The sequence below is a fragment of the Chanodichthys erythropterus genome, chromosome 13 (genome assembly GCF_024489055.1).
Source record: "Chanodichthys erythropterus isolate Z2021 chromosome 13, ASM2448905v1, whole genome shotgun sequence".
In the NCBI taxonomy this organism is placed as follows: Eukaryota; Metazoa; Chordata; class Actinopteri; order Cypriniformes; family Xenocyprididae; genus Chanodichthys; species Chanodichthys erythropterus.
In genome coordinates this window covers 36,071,699-36,087,089 of record NC_090233.1, presented here as the reverse complement: position 1 = coordinate 36,087,089, position 15,391 = coordinate 36,071,699, and the positions used below count along the sequence as shown (strand labels likewise).

The 15,391-nt window shown below is 36.6% G+C and overlaps 1 protein-coding gene across 4 annotated transcripts in view; it reads right to left on the bottom strand.

The window, feature by feature from the left end:
- tenm1 (teneurin transmembrane protein 1) overlaps positions 1–15,391 on the bottom strand; it is a 186,616-nt gene that overhangs the window by 119,474 nt on the left and 51,751 nt on the right. For all 4 annotated transcript variants that reach the window (XM_067406084.1, XM_067406086.1, XM_067406087.1 and 1 more), the window contains exons 2-3: positions 14,906–15,171; positions 6,444–6,707 (exon numbers count right to left, since the gene is read on the bottom strand). In XM_067406084.1, the coding sequence (XP_067262185.1) occupies positions 6,444–6,707; positions 14,906–15,113 (472 nt within the window). In that variant the 5' untranslated portion in view covers positions 15,114–15,171. The remainder of the gene's footprint in view (positions 1–6,443; positions 6,708–14,905; positions 15,172–15,391) is intronic.

Here is a 15,391-nt window from a genome sequence, read left to right as displayed (position 1 = left end):
CATCGCTTGGAGTTAACTACTAAAAAAAGAAAAAAAAAAGAGGAAGATTTCAATCTGTTATTAAGCACCTACAAGACTGAACTATTAGCAATATGGTTGTAACACATTTTATTAGCATTTTATTAATGGGCCTTACAGATTTCATGCCGTTGAGGTCGCCTTGTAACCTACATCATCTCATCTGTTGCTTTTATGAGTGGTTCTGGGGCAAGTGACCCAGAATGTTCAGAAAGGGGGAAAAAATGATCCATTTCCTGCTCCTCTGAAGGGCATATAGATTAATAATGTCAGGAGCGTCAGATGGGTCCACTCAGACTATCTTTTCAGTTATAGAGAATAAATTCTCTCCTTTTTCATGCTCGACTCACATTTCTGCTGCTCCGTAAAGAGCTACAGATGTTTTAAAAGCATCTAATAATGCCATCATAATAACAACAATAACAACAGCAACTGTTACCTCTTAAATACATGCACGTACTGAGAATCAAAAGAGAGTTTTATCGTCCATCTCTCAGAGGAGCGGGAAACCTTACATCTTCTTCGCAACCGTAAACTCTTGCTCCTCAAACACCCATCTCTCTCTCCCTCTCTCTCTCTCCCTGATGGTAGACAGCTCTGATGGCTGAACTTTAAATGACAGAGATGAAATTAATTCATAGGTGAAAATCCATCATTTCAGATCCGGAATCTGTGCCACCTACAAGCATAAAGAATTAATAGAGTAATCTTACTGTGAGGCAGAGAGAGAGGGAGTGTGCGAGGAAGCGAGAGAGGGAGGAAGGAAGAGAGGTCATTTTATTCTAATTTGTACCTCTGACAATTTCCTGTCAGAGGATAAAGCAACACAAATAAATAAATAATCGAATATGGAAAAAAATAAACACATTAAAGAACGGAACAAATAAAAGCGTATTTCTGTCTGAATGTGAAATGAAGGCCTGTTCCTCTGCTATTAAATGAGAAGATGAAAAGAGAGAGAGAGAAAGAAAAAAGTGTTTTTTTCCATCTCTGTTTTCTGTATTCATATGAGTTAGTGAGAGTCATAATTCAATACAGAGGGGAGGTGTGACTGTGGTGTGGGGGGCATGACTACGTGGACAGAGTATAGATTTACATTCAGTCTGCTGAGATGTGTGCGTTTGTTTGTATATGTGTGCTGCTGTAAGTAAAGTCACTCTGGCAGAACAACCGCTCTGTTAGTATAGTATAGTGAAAAATAATTGCTATTAAAGTTGCATATAACACACACACACAGGCTATCTGTGAGCGCTCTAGAGGTTCAGTGACTTGACACATACAGAGACAGAGACACACACAGGTGTTGTGGAATGATGGTGTTGGTAAGAAACAAGAGTGCCTGCTTTGAGACTTGAAAGCCCATTGCATTTACACACTGCCGTCTTGAGGATTGACTGTTACATGAGATAATCTATCTCTCACAAGAAACACACACACGCAGACACTGAAGTGTGGTGAACGACTGTTCCCTCATGCTCAATTTGAGCTGCAGACATATAGTTTTTCAATTCCTCCAGACATTCATTGGATTAATTGTATTATTGCCTGATAATCGTACATCCTGCTTTCACCGCTTCGTGTCTGTCTCAATTCCGTCACCTTTGACTTTCATTATAATCTCATTTTACCTTTTCAAGACTCTGTAAATTAAAAACCTTTAGCATGATAATGAATTTACTGTGGCTGTGTAATCTGCAGTCTGCCGTCATTTGAAGATGAACAAACTGCGGCATTTATCAGCTTCGGAGCCGTGACACAGGCTGAACTGTAAAGGCAGGAGTCTGTGCTGAGACAAGGGACCTCATGGCTCCCGACAGGAAAAGATTCTTTTAGCACCTGCGATGGCTGCCATTCTCAAGAGACCGGGAACACAGGTGCTATGAGCTCTTAAAAAAGCAGTCTCGAATCTATACAGCAAAGTAAAATGCGGGTGGATGGCATAAAATGCAGGGAGCCTGTTGAGAAGCCATCGGGTGCTGTGCTAAAGCTAAATTATAGTATATTAGCATTAGTCTTACTGCGGTGTTCCTCTCAAGAAACAGTTTGGGGGAAAAAATGACAGTTCTAGAAGTGGAAAATCTGGCATTGCAGCAGAATATTAAAAAAAATATGTGTGCATGTTTTCCCAGTTATTATTTTTTTAGAGAAGGGCAGCCTTTTTTATTCTGCTTTCACATGGTTGTCTACACCACATGAGAAACTGTGTAATTGGCTTCATGAGCTCTCGGTATGAACGGTTACAGCGCACTGCACTGACAGCATCAATAGAGAAGCTTTATATTTAAAAAAACCTCTGAATTGACCCAGGATTTTGAAATGTTTAAATGACGTAAGTTTCCTTCTCCTACCTGATCGCACTCACACGCACACACACACACAGACACGCACACCAATGCAGTCTGGCCTTAATGCGCCTGTCCAGCCTTTGTAATTAATTTTAATTTGCATCTATTGGATCAGGAGAAATTAATTAGATCTCTCTGGACACAAAGATGGTAATCATACCACATCCATCTTTCTGTGCGAGAGCGAGAGAGCATGTTCGCTGCCCACTCAGAATGAAGCCAAACATGATTCAGTGAAAAGATTCTTTGAGGCCAATATAAGTCTAAATGAAAAAAGTTGTGTGACGGTTCTTATAATTCAAATTGACAGTGCTTTCTAAAGGTACCGTATTATGTAGCATTTTTGTGCTTTTAGAACATTAGTCTACTGGATAACCTTTTTAAAAATCATTAACTTGTGGGTTCCTGTTTTGCGGTGTGGTCTACTGCCCTATCTTTCAACAACAGCATTTTTTGCAAAACCTGCAACAGAATAATATATATATATATATATATATATATATATATATATATATATATATATATATATATATATATATATATATATATATTAGTGCTGGGCAATGATTAAATATTTTAATCGCGATTAATCGCATGATTTTTCTGATTAATCGCGATTAATCGCAGCATGCGCAAAATTCAAAAATTTTATTCTTTCAAAGTACTGCTGTATGAACAAAAGTGCAATAGAGAATACGAACCGACGTCACACCTCGTTGCATGACTCGTACTGAAATTAATACGGATTCCTGCTTACCTTTTGTTTTGTTTCTGCCATTATTTGAACGTTAACATTTTTAATGGTATCGTTTGCAGGGAATAGAAGCTATTTTATCGCATCGCATGATCATTTTATTTATTTATTTATTTTTTCACTGAAGTTTTGTAGAATTTCGTTTACAGTGTTGATCTGTTTACCGTGTCGCACGCTGGACGCTCACTGCTGCTTCAGCCATCGTATGAATATCCAAATAAATCTATGTAATTAACACACTGAGAAAAGTCGATTCATTTATTTGTTGGAAACGTTTAAATGATGCTTAAACGAGCATATTGAGTAGGCCTACTTGTCATTGTAATTCCCCTTTTCCATGATCACAGATGAGGAGAATCAGAGATTATGGGTCAAATTCAGCGGACAGACGGACACGAAAAAACACTGTATTTTTATATTTATTTTAACAAATGACAACCACACTAAGCAATTTCCTACCTTTATAAAACCGTTATGAAGAAAATTTATATTACAGTTTATATTTTGGTGTCATCCGTTTTTCTGCATATGTGCTTTATTTGTAAATAGAATTTGGTATCTTTAATATCAGTCTAAGTGCATTAAGCGTTTTCTTGAGATGACATGAGAGGAAACCGTTTAAGATATAAACGTGTTGCATTCATATTTTGAGCTCATTTGCGTATCTCCACACAGTATGCTTTAATAAACATGTACGGAATTGTTGGTCACATGAAGCGTTTGTTAAGCATTTGAATGTCCCTGTCAAGTTCTGCTAATTCACGAGTGCAGTGAGAGTCAGACTCGCAAATGTAATGTTAATTATTAAACCAAACGAAATCAAAACGTTCAAAAACACTTAGCAATGTGATTCTTTTATTGAGTGATAAGCAGTGGGTACCTTTTTCCATTTTTCTGTCCGCACCAGATATTTTCTTTTTCGCGCTGTAGCTCTCTTAGGCACACAACAAATGCTTTCATTAGTTGAGACGCGTGATGACGCTCATCCCAAGCAGCCAGTAGCCTACTGATAAACATCCCACCCCTCCTGTGACCCATGGTTTGTGTTGTATTCGGTTGTAGTCTATCTATGTGTATTCAAACGCAGTGAGCAAAGGACTTTCAAAATAAAAAGTACGTTAACGCGCGATAAACTAATTGTCGGCGTTAATTAATTAATGCGTTAACGCGACAAAAACGCGTTAACTTGCCCAGCCCTAATATATATATATATATATATATATATATATATATATATATATATACATACATGCCAGAATATAGAGGCATTTCGGATTGCCTCTATTGCGATTACACTCAACTGATGTTGCAGTGCTGCGTCGTCACAACAGTTTATCCTTTGGATGCATTTTTTGAGCCTTATCACTTTAAACTTTTGAAGCGATCACCATGAAATCAAAATTGACAAAAGTGTTGTTGTTGTTGTTGTTTTTACAGAATAATGGAGTGTTTGTTATAAATGATTTATCCGTGCATTTTCATTTAATTTGTTTTAATGAATGTGCCCTCGTAATCTTTAAACGAAAACATTACCTTCCCCTGCCATGTGCAACGATAACTCTTCTCAGATGATGCATGCACCGTGCGCAAGAGCGGGACAATAATCCCTCCCTTCCAGCAACCTGTCGCTCACAAGACCGCAGCAATTAGCAAATGACAATGATCTAATGATCCAATCAATTCTCAATGGACAAAATCAAGTTTGTCCATACCCCCAAGTTTGGGGGTATGGACAGAACACAGTTTTTTTTTTATTAAATAAACAATGCAGCTAACATAGCCTATATTCATTTGTGCATTATCACCTCGGTGATGACATTCACTGTCAATGATTCACCTTGACAACGATCCCTTACGGCATCAATAAACTGAATCAGAGCTCTGGCGTGACCATACTGAGTTCTGATTGGTCAATCACTGTTATTTATATATATACTTTTTTATATCAGACAGATAATTTAAACATTTCATTTACATGATAAGTTTTACATAATACATAACACTGTTAATCTAAAGGGGATGGTAAGGTGGCTTTACAGAGGGGAGGCTTTTTGTCATTTTTTTTTTTTTCAACAAGGGGGATGCTATCAATGTCGAGAAACGTTCATACAGCTCCCGTTTTTTGTTGTCTTATTCTTAAGTGTTTAGGTGAACCTTTCACGAATGCTTGGTCACAGTGTTTTATTTACTGTTGGTTACTAGATTATCAATACCACCATCATCCGCTCAAACAACTTGATGGAAACCTATTTTGCGCTTTTCTTTTTCTTTTTTTTGCAAACTTTGAAAAGATTTGCATCATATTTGGATGGAAATCCAGCTAATGATGGCAATTTTTAATTTTAAACTATACCTTATTAGTAAAATAACTGTCAGTCATGTTAAAAACAAACTTTAGTCACTCTTTTCTAACATTGGGAAAAAAACAGAGTAGTTAGAGTTTATCTGCACAGTAGTCTACATCAAACACTTTAATTTCAAAACATGTTTTCAAAGATACGACAATTATTTAGCACTTAACTAATTGATATAACACTGTTTAAGTGTTATCATACTGTCGCCACTCACATTTGAATTTATATTCTCGGCAGGCACTTTCTTATCAAAGCAACTTTGATAAGAGAGTGCATACATTATGTGCGTGGAACAGAGATGCAAAGCAAAAAAGCAGATAGCGGCTCCAAGTCAAGTACTACAGTTGAAGACAAAAACACTACAAGCATCAACACGGATGTATGAGGATGTTCGTGGAGGAAGGAATGTGGAGAAAGGAGCGGGAACCCTTTGTGTGGAGAGATGAAAGCACTACACGACCAGATGTACCAAATCATCTCAAAGACGATGCTCTGCAATTCTCCCGCAGGGGTCAATCAAATACAACCTTATGTAAGTGTGTTTAACAATAACATAACCTTAATGTGTGTGTGAATACAAGTGTGAGATAATGGAGTGTAGTTTACACACTGTAGTAGTTATTAGTGCAACACATAAATATTGCATCACTGAGAAGCGTAGTGTAAGTGGTTTGTGTGTGTGTGTGTGTGTGTGTGTGTGTGTGTGTGTGTGCAGCAAGACTGGGAGGTCTGTTTAACTGCATGTGTATCTCCCTCTGCGGCAGCTCTCATTAAAATTGTAAAGTCATACACTGATGAGGGCACTTTAGAGTAACCCACACACACGCGCGCGCACAAAAATGAAATATTATTGAACCTAATCATTATCACCACACCACAAACTGGTTGACCTACAAAAATATATAATAATAATAATAATACAGTACAATAATAATACAATAATAATAATAATAATATAAAATAATCTTGTACCGTTCTCTGGCTCAGACTTGCGCTCTTGTTCCGTATCAGTAAGGGACAGAACGGAGTTCGCTCGACTTGACAGGCAGGAACTGTGCTCTGACTTCACTTCCTGCATCCACAACCGCAGGGCGTGGTCAGGAGAGGCGCCACCCTCGGATTCAGGATCAGAGGGGACACTTGCAGACACGCCTCCAGGGTACGCAAGCTCCTGATTGGCTGCGTGAAGCTCTGTCTGGAAATCAGGGAACACAGTCTTGGAGGGGTCCGAGAAATCTGGGAGAATCAAAAACAGAGAGGAGTGTTTTAATGTAATCTATTTCACAAATCAAAGTTTTAGTACACAGACACACACTCATACAGGCTAGTGGATTAGAGTTCAGTGCTGGAGCTGTGAATTGACTGCTGAGATTTCTGGAGCCTGGCTGAGAAACAATTTTGTTCTCTCTTCAGAGATGGAGAATGGCTTGTAAAACCCCAAATAAATATTTTACAGAAAAGAATTCTGCTTTTAACTGCACAAAATGTGAAAACCATTTAAATTCCCCCAAGAATGAGCATGTAAGAGACATTTACACACATGCACTCTCTCACACAGAAACAGACTGTGTGTGTGCGTACTAACACTACTTTTCTCTGTCGTTTTTACTTTTACTTCAGTGCTGACAACTCACACTAGAATACACACACACACACTTGTATATATAGTTTACGGGGACTCTCCATAGATGTAATGGTTTTTATACTGTAAACTGTATATTCTATCCCCCTGCACTACCCCTACCCCTAAATCTACCCATCTCAGAAAACTGTCTGCATTTTTTGAATTTAAAAAAAACACAGCCATTAGGTTTACAAGGACACAGGAAGTGTCCTCATAAACAATGTTTTTTTGTTGTAATACCCATGTCATTATGCACATTTGAGTCCTCATAAACAATGTGTACAAGAACATACACACATTACGCCACATTCTCTCAAGATTCAAGTAGATTTATTGCCATGGTAAAAAAAAAGTTTTATATTGCCAAAGCATTAATAATATTAAATGACAGACATACACTACCATTCAAATGTTTGGGGTTGGTAAGAATTTTATTTTTCTGAAAAAAGTACCTTATGCTCATCAAGGTTGCATTTATTTGATCAAAATAGCAATATTGTGAAAAATTATGACAATTTAAAAATTAAAACGGTTTTCTTAATACATTTTAAAATGATGGCAAAGCTGAATTTTTTTAGCAGACATTATACAAGTCTTCAATGTCACATGATCATTTCTAATGTGCTGATTTGGTGCTCAAGAAACATATCTTTTTAGGAAAACAATAATGTCTAAGAGCACTGGTACTCAAAAAATACTATGGATGCACCAGAAAGGGTGCAAAATGCAAACTATTATAAGTGGATCAAACTATTATAAGTCGATCCTTCCCCGTTAAATTTGACATCTTTGACGAGGATCCACTTACAATTTCTTATTATTAGCAATGTTGAAAACGGTTGTGCTGCTTAATATTTTTTGTGGAAACCATGGATACATGGTTCCACATCCACATGTGGATAATTTTTATTTCAGGATTATCTGATAAACAGAATGTTCAAAAGAACTCCTTAATAACATTATAAATGTTTAAAGGTGCCCTAGATTCAAAAATTGAATTTACCTCGGCATAGTTAAATAACAAGAGTTCAGTACATGGAAATGACATACAGTGAGTCTCAAACTCCATTGTTTCCTCCTTCTTATATAAATCTCATTTGTTTAAAAGACCTCCGAAGAACAGGTGAATCTCAACATAACACCGACTGTTACGTAACAATATTTGCATATGCCAGCCCATGTTCCCAGCATTATGAAAGGCAATAGACAAGATCCATTTTGAGGGTTATATTAGCTGTTTGAACTTTTTTTTATGTTGTTTAAGGCAAGCGCGAGCTCTTGATTCACACCCTGAATCGGCTCATTTGTAATTATGCCCCAAAATAGGCAGTTAAAAAAATTAATAAAAAAAAATCTCTGGGGTATTTTGAGCTGAAACTTCACAGACACATTCAGGGGACACCTTAGACTTACATTACATCTTTAAAAAAAAAAAGTTCTAGGGCACCTTTAAGTGTTTACTGTCAGCTTTGATCAATTCGATGCATCTTTGCTGAACAGAAATAATAATTTCTTTTAAAAAATCTCACTGACCTCAAACTTTAAAATGGTAGTGTATATTTACATTAGGGATGTGTGCCACAACTAATTTCATTAAAGTTTAAGTGTAAATTTTGTAACCGATTAGTTGACTATAACAAACCTACAGTAGGCCATTTTAAATTGTCAAATGAATCAAAGACAAATCCCACACTGAATGCAGCTGAAAAATATATACAATGTGCTTGCTTTGCATTCTACATTAAGCTGAATTATTATTATCAACTGAATTAATAGTAGGTGCAGGATGAATATGTACAAACTCAATAGCCTATTATAAACAGAATTCTTCAAATTAAAATCTGCTTGCCGTTAACACCCCTTGCACATCAGGTTTGACCATGCGTCTTGTTTGTGTAAAGTACCTGTGCACATGTTAGGCGACCAAAATCCAGGAAAATATTGACATGTTCCAGCAACTACATTATTTAAGGGCAGTCTATTCGTTAGGATATTGGTTTAGGATGATGTAGGATCTTTTGTTGTAAAGTTTGATTCATGTTTCCCCTTTAAATCCATATAAAATTTTGCACCAGTAGGCCTAATTGTTATATGCCAATTTGACATGAAATAAGCCTGCACAAAAGCGTTTTTCCCCAAGTCAAAATACTGCCTTCTTCCAGATGGACATTCCTCTGTGCCTGCATGCGAGTGATATGGAGAAAACAAATGCATGTAAGATCTGGGATAAATTATTTAGATTTAATGTAAACGACTAGTATTTCCATTCCTGACTACAATGTCGACTACCATAGATTGGTCTTTTTGGGAACTTTGTGTTGTGAGCAAGTATACATTCATATAGCAGGCTACTATATCTTTCTTCAATATCTTTTCATCTCATGTTGCCTCTTTTTATTTAATTTAATCTCTTTTCTTATTCCAACCTCATCTTGTCCCTTCTCCTCAACTCATCTCTTGCCCTCATATCTTCTCATCTCTTCTCTTCTCTTCATTCGTTGAGGTGAAGGTGATGGACCCTTGATGGGCTTTCCCGGAAGTGTGTAACACTAAGTGTGTGTGTGTGCAGAGGAAGTGTGATTTTTCAGATCTGTGTGTGTGTAAGGAGTGAGCTCTTTACTCAAGTGTCCTTAAGAATCCTCTCCTCTACCTCTCTGACTCCTGTCTCTGTGGCGACCCCTCTCACTGCTCTCCCTGCTCTAATCATCTCAGTACTAATTGCCCACGATGCACTTCTCCGTCCTTCACTGAGAACATGACCCCCTGCTTCTCGGCCTGACCCACACACACACACACACACACACACACACACACACACACACACACACACACACACACACACACACACACACACACACACGTCTGCAAGCAGACATGGATGGAAAAAGCTAGGGTAAAAGGAGTGGGTGAAAGACCTTTCTTTACCTCTCTCTCTCAATTTCTCCCTTTCTCTCTCTCTATCTCCATTTCCATCTCTCTCTATTTGTAAAGCTGTTTCCGTGGTAACTAGAATGGAATGTTTTGTTCTGCATGTAGATTTGAATAATTCCATAGAGCAAACAAAAAGCCTCACTGTAACCTGCTTAACCGCCGCTGTAGATATGTATGTATGTATTTTTCTTGAACTACAGCTAAGTGGTCTGGCCCCGAACAAAGGTTTTCATAGTCGTTCAATTAAGTCATAAATTGATTAGTCGAATGCTTATGATATTGATTACTTAAATATGTACTGGGGGTAGGAGGGAGTGGCCATCAGAAAATGGTTGGGGTTTAAGGGCTGAGAAAGAATATTGTATGTAATAGGGGTGTGAGGAGATCTCGTGTCAGGAGATCTCACGAGACTAAAATGTGACAAGATTTCTCGTTGAGGCGAAAAGTAGTCTCGTGATGTTGCCATGACAGAGCGATTAGGAAAATTAGGAAAGAATATGCCACCACTACGTATACATAACACCTCGTTATTCAGTTGGATAACGGTTGCCGCCACTCCATATTCACAGAGTATGCGTGATCGGGAAAGTGAAAGTATTCAAACGTGATTTCAATACCCCGCATTTGAAAGTGGCTTTCTGATGCATACAGATAATTCTCAGTATAAAAGCTATTTTAGGCTGGGAAGTGTAGTTGTAACCATCTCTTAGCTCTGTATCAAAGAAAAAATTGGTCTTATTTGCACTTTGAATATTGAGAGAGTGTGATTATGGTTGCACTTATTGTAAAGTGTTGCCATAAAAACGAATAACAGTTTTCTCTTAATCTTATTAAGCACAAACAATAAGGTTTCATTTGTTAACATTAGTTAATGCACTGTGAGCTATCATGAACTAACAATGAATGACTATTTTTATGAACTAACATAAAGATTAATAAATACTGTAGAAATATATTGCTCATTGTTAGCTGATGTTGGTTAATACATTAATGATAATAAATGAGACCTTATTGTAAAGTGTTAACATTTTTATTTATACTGTTTTTATTTCTATGATCAGTTTGTGGAAAGGAGTTCAGTTAGGAGGTCAAAAGTTGTAGAAGCTCATAAATTATGTACAGTTCTGAGGTCTAAAGAGACTGAAATCATACAGGAGAGAAGTCAGTCAGTTGAGTTAGTGACAAAACCTTTTACAGTGCTTGAGTATTGTTGTCTTTTACTGCATATGATAATTCATACTCAGAAAGTAGAACTGAAATGACATTCATTACAAGATGATTAGTTAAAACATTTCAAATACACCTGCAAACTATTTTTCTAGTCATGTATTTCGCCATCTCGTCTTGTCTCGTGAACTCAATCTTGAGTCTCGTCTCGTCTCGTGAGATACCCGTCATTACACCCCTAGTATGTAACATTGCTAACATTGTTCTACATCACAGAGAAATACTAAACCATAAAATTGAGCCTTTAAAACTTAAATTAAGCACTCAAGCGCACACAAAATCTTGCTGTGGCAGCACCTGCAAAAGTACATTTTAATAATTAATTAATAAACCTAATGTCTGAACATTTTAATAATTTATTAATAAACTAGTGTTTTCTGAGTCAGTGTCACTGCAAAGATGAAGTTGACAATGTGGACTCTTCATCTCCGCACTAGTATTATAGCTGCACCTATAGAAAAAAATGCACGTTAAGTTAAACATGTCATGCAGTAAGTGCTGTACTAATTTAAATTCCACAATTCGAACGAACATATATATATATATATATATATATATATATATATAATATATATATATATATATATATATATATATATATATATATAATAGCGCACATGTATCAAGGTTAACATTAGAGCGAACAGCCATGTAAAGTGGCTAACGTTAGTCTACTACTTACATTTCAAATGATAAGATGTTTGAGGTCGATGAATGATAGGCAAACATTTGGATTTCCTGCCCGACATAATTACCATAAAGACCAGTTAAGTTATGATTTGTCAGCCACAGACTATGTGATTTCTCCACTTCCTATGAAGATTTTTTTTTCTGCGACCAACAAAAATTTGCTTGACCAGGACTCTTCTCATCGACTAACGTTTGGTTGACTAATAGGGTGTAGCCCTATTCAGCTGCATTTCAACTTTCCACATATCCTTTGATTTTGATTTTTTTTTTTTTTTTGGACAAAAAGCTATGAGAAATCTTCTGGGGAAAGTTGAGTTAATAAATTGTTATGCGAAAAGAAACCCACAGAGGCCATGCATTATTATTTTTCTGTCTTGTTTTTATTTATTTTTCGCAACAGAAAATTAATATGTATGCCATCTGGATAACATCATTTATTATTAAGCATATATTTTTATTAATTATATATTATTCAATCATACATATTTAACGATTTATATAATATGTAATCATTCTTTTTAATTTTTTTGCTAATGTAATTTTCATTTATAATCAAAAATAACATATACTCTACATCTAGCCACATTTCTGTTCAGGTGACCAAATGGTCCAACCAAACTAAGTCCTACTCAGCAAGAATACAAATGAAAGGGAACATTGCCCGGGTGTGTCTTAGTTATAGGGAATCCTTTAATTAATGGAAATATTTCACCCTTGGGACTCAGACAAGCAAAAATGCCTCCATGACTGTAGAATATCAAAGACAGAAGAATAAAGGGGGAAATAAATTATATTCTTAAAATTATTTTAAAATTTAAATTATAAATCATTATTCAACAGTAAAACACACATCCCATTATTATTTAATGACAAGCGTGTTTGATGTTTGGTGTGTGTGTCTGTTGATGGCTCATTTCAGTTTACAGTGAGTTTTCAAAGAATTTTGTTACTTACTAAAGAATCACACCATATAATCACTTTCATTAAAGCAACTATCAAAACAACAAACAAAACAACTTTAGATAATGCAGCTTTTCATGTGATGTCAGATGCTTATAATAACAGCTCTAGTGCCCTGCTAAATGTAGAGGGAAATTAATTATGTGTCATCATTTAATGCTCTCTCTCTATCTCTCTTTCATAAACACATGCACACTTATCCTTGTGGCAATTTCATTTGTCATCCATTTCTTGTTATATAAGTTGGTCATAATATATGAAGGAAACTGCTGTACATATTAAATTAAACTATATACTTCAACAACTCTATCTCTTAATCGCGACTTTTGCGCGCAAGTTCGTTATTTCAAATGTATACACTAATATCATGATGTTAGATTTTTCACATCATGGATATTGTGGCCAAAAAAATCACGATATCGATATATCGCGATATTTATAGAATACTTTATTTTGTTTATTTAGTTTTTCTCTTTCAGGGTTGCTGCACATTTTTTAAAGTCAAATGTAAGGCTTTTTAAGACCTGAAGAATTAAAAATTAATACTAGCATAGTAGCCTATACATTATGGCTGTTATCAACAAAATCCATCTTTGCAATACAGAGGTGACACAGAATGAGAAGTGGCATTAATATATTTACACAGCATTTACAATTTGTCTACATAAATTTAATTCAATATTTAAATATTTCAATAATTTTTTTTTTTTAAATTTTAACTTTTCAATTAAAATGTCCCTTAAATAAGAAATTAAACTAAACCGCCAGTAGGTGGCAGCAAGTCACTGTCTTAATGAGTGAGTGAGTCAACCGATTTGTTCAAATGACTGATTCATTCAGGAACGAAGCTCGGATTAATTCGTTCTAAACATGAATTCAGTCAGAATAACAAAAACATTTCTGTTGCACGGGGGTTTGTTCTGCTGTTCATCATTTTGAAATTTTCATTGGCGAAATAAAGGGGGGAAAAAACATTAACAATACTGTGTCTAAAATGTAACTCACATTGTTCATTTAACAATAAGTTGAAGGAACATTGCATTTTTGCTGATTTGGGGAAAACGGCACTTTTCTCGTGTGATATTGTAAAACAACTACATCTTATAATATGATATAATGACAAAAAATTGTCAGGGCAAAAAAAATGCCCAGGTATCTTGAATTCTGAGGGCATATAACTGCATGCATAGCTACATCATGCTGAATAAGACGAGTAAAGAAAACGCGGTAGGCTTATTAAAAGAATCACCCTTTATTTAAATATATGAAATGAAAATTGCTGTTAACAGGTAAATATAACGTTTCCCATTCCATGAATAGTAAAATAATCGCAATTTACTCTCTGTAAAATGGCGTAATCCACAGGGTGATGGACACGGAGGTGGGTAAAAAGGTTGGTGGTGTTGCCATCCTTCGCACTGACTGTAGCTAGACAAATCCTGCGGATTGGGCTGTCTATGGAGCCGAAAAACTCCCATACTGTCAAGCTTATTTACGTTTTTCGGGCGTGGACAGAGCCTCTCACTCTCCCGATTGGAATAGCTGCGTATGCAATGCGATGCGCTCGTTTTTTCCAGCTGTGCCTATGCCGTGGCGAGATGAAAACAATTCAACTTTTCAGAATGCCGCAAGCGCACCGCAGGCCATGTGACAAGCATGTGACAACAAACCGATCAGCTTCGGCCTTTCCGTAACAACATCGAAAGCTCAGTCGAACAGCTGACCATAGCTGTACAGGGCGGGTTTTTATTTGTCATCTCCATAAATATATCTAGTAGTAGTCATGCAAGGGCTAGAAATAAATTTATCTTTTGCTGATACTTCCTTGTCGTTGTGGTGAGTGCAACGGCCCCTTACAAATGTTACAATGTTACAAATAAATGCACACACACACACACACACACACACACACACACACACACACACACACACACACACACACACACACACACACACACACACACACACACACACACACACACACACAAACAGGAGGTCTTACCTTTCTGGGGCTGCTCCAAGGGTTTCCTGCGGACTTTGTGGCTGTTGTAGGTAAATCTGCGGTCAGGCTCATAATCGGGGCGGGTGTGCGCCTCTCTGTAGTGTTTGTGATGAAGGTTGGTACCATCCTCTTCATCAGATGAGCTGGAGTAACTGAGCTCCAGGCCGGGGTGGGGCCGCGCCAGAGATTGGTACAGCTTCTCGTCCATCTCTATTCTCTTCACAATATCACACACTCAGAAATCTCATAAACTCACTCAAAGCACACTACACACACACGAACACACAAAGAAAAAAGGAAAAAAAACAGAGGCAATGAAACAGAAAACAAACAACAGCAGTTCAAATGTACTCTAAACTTTCATTTCACTACTGCAATTTTTTTGTAAAGTGATACATGAAACAGCTAGAGAACAAACGGCAACTCTGTAGAAATATATTTAAAGAGGCATGAAGGACAAAACAAAACAGAAAAACTTTCCAAATC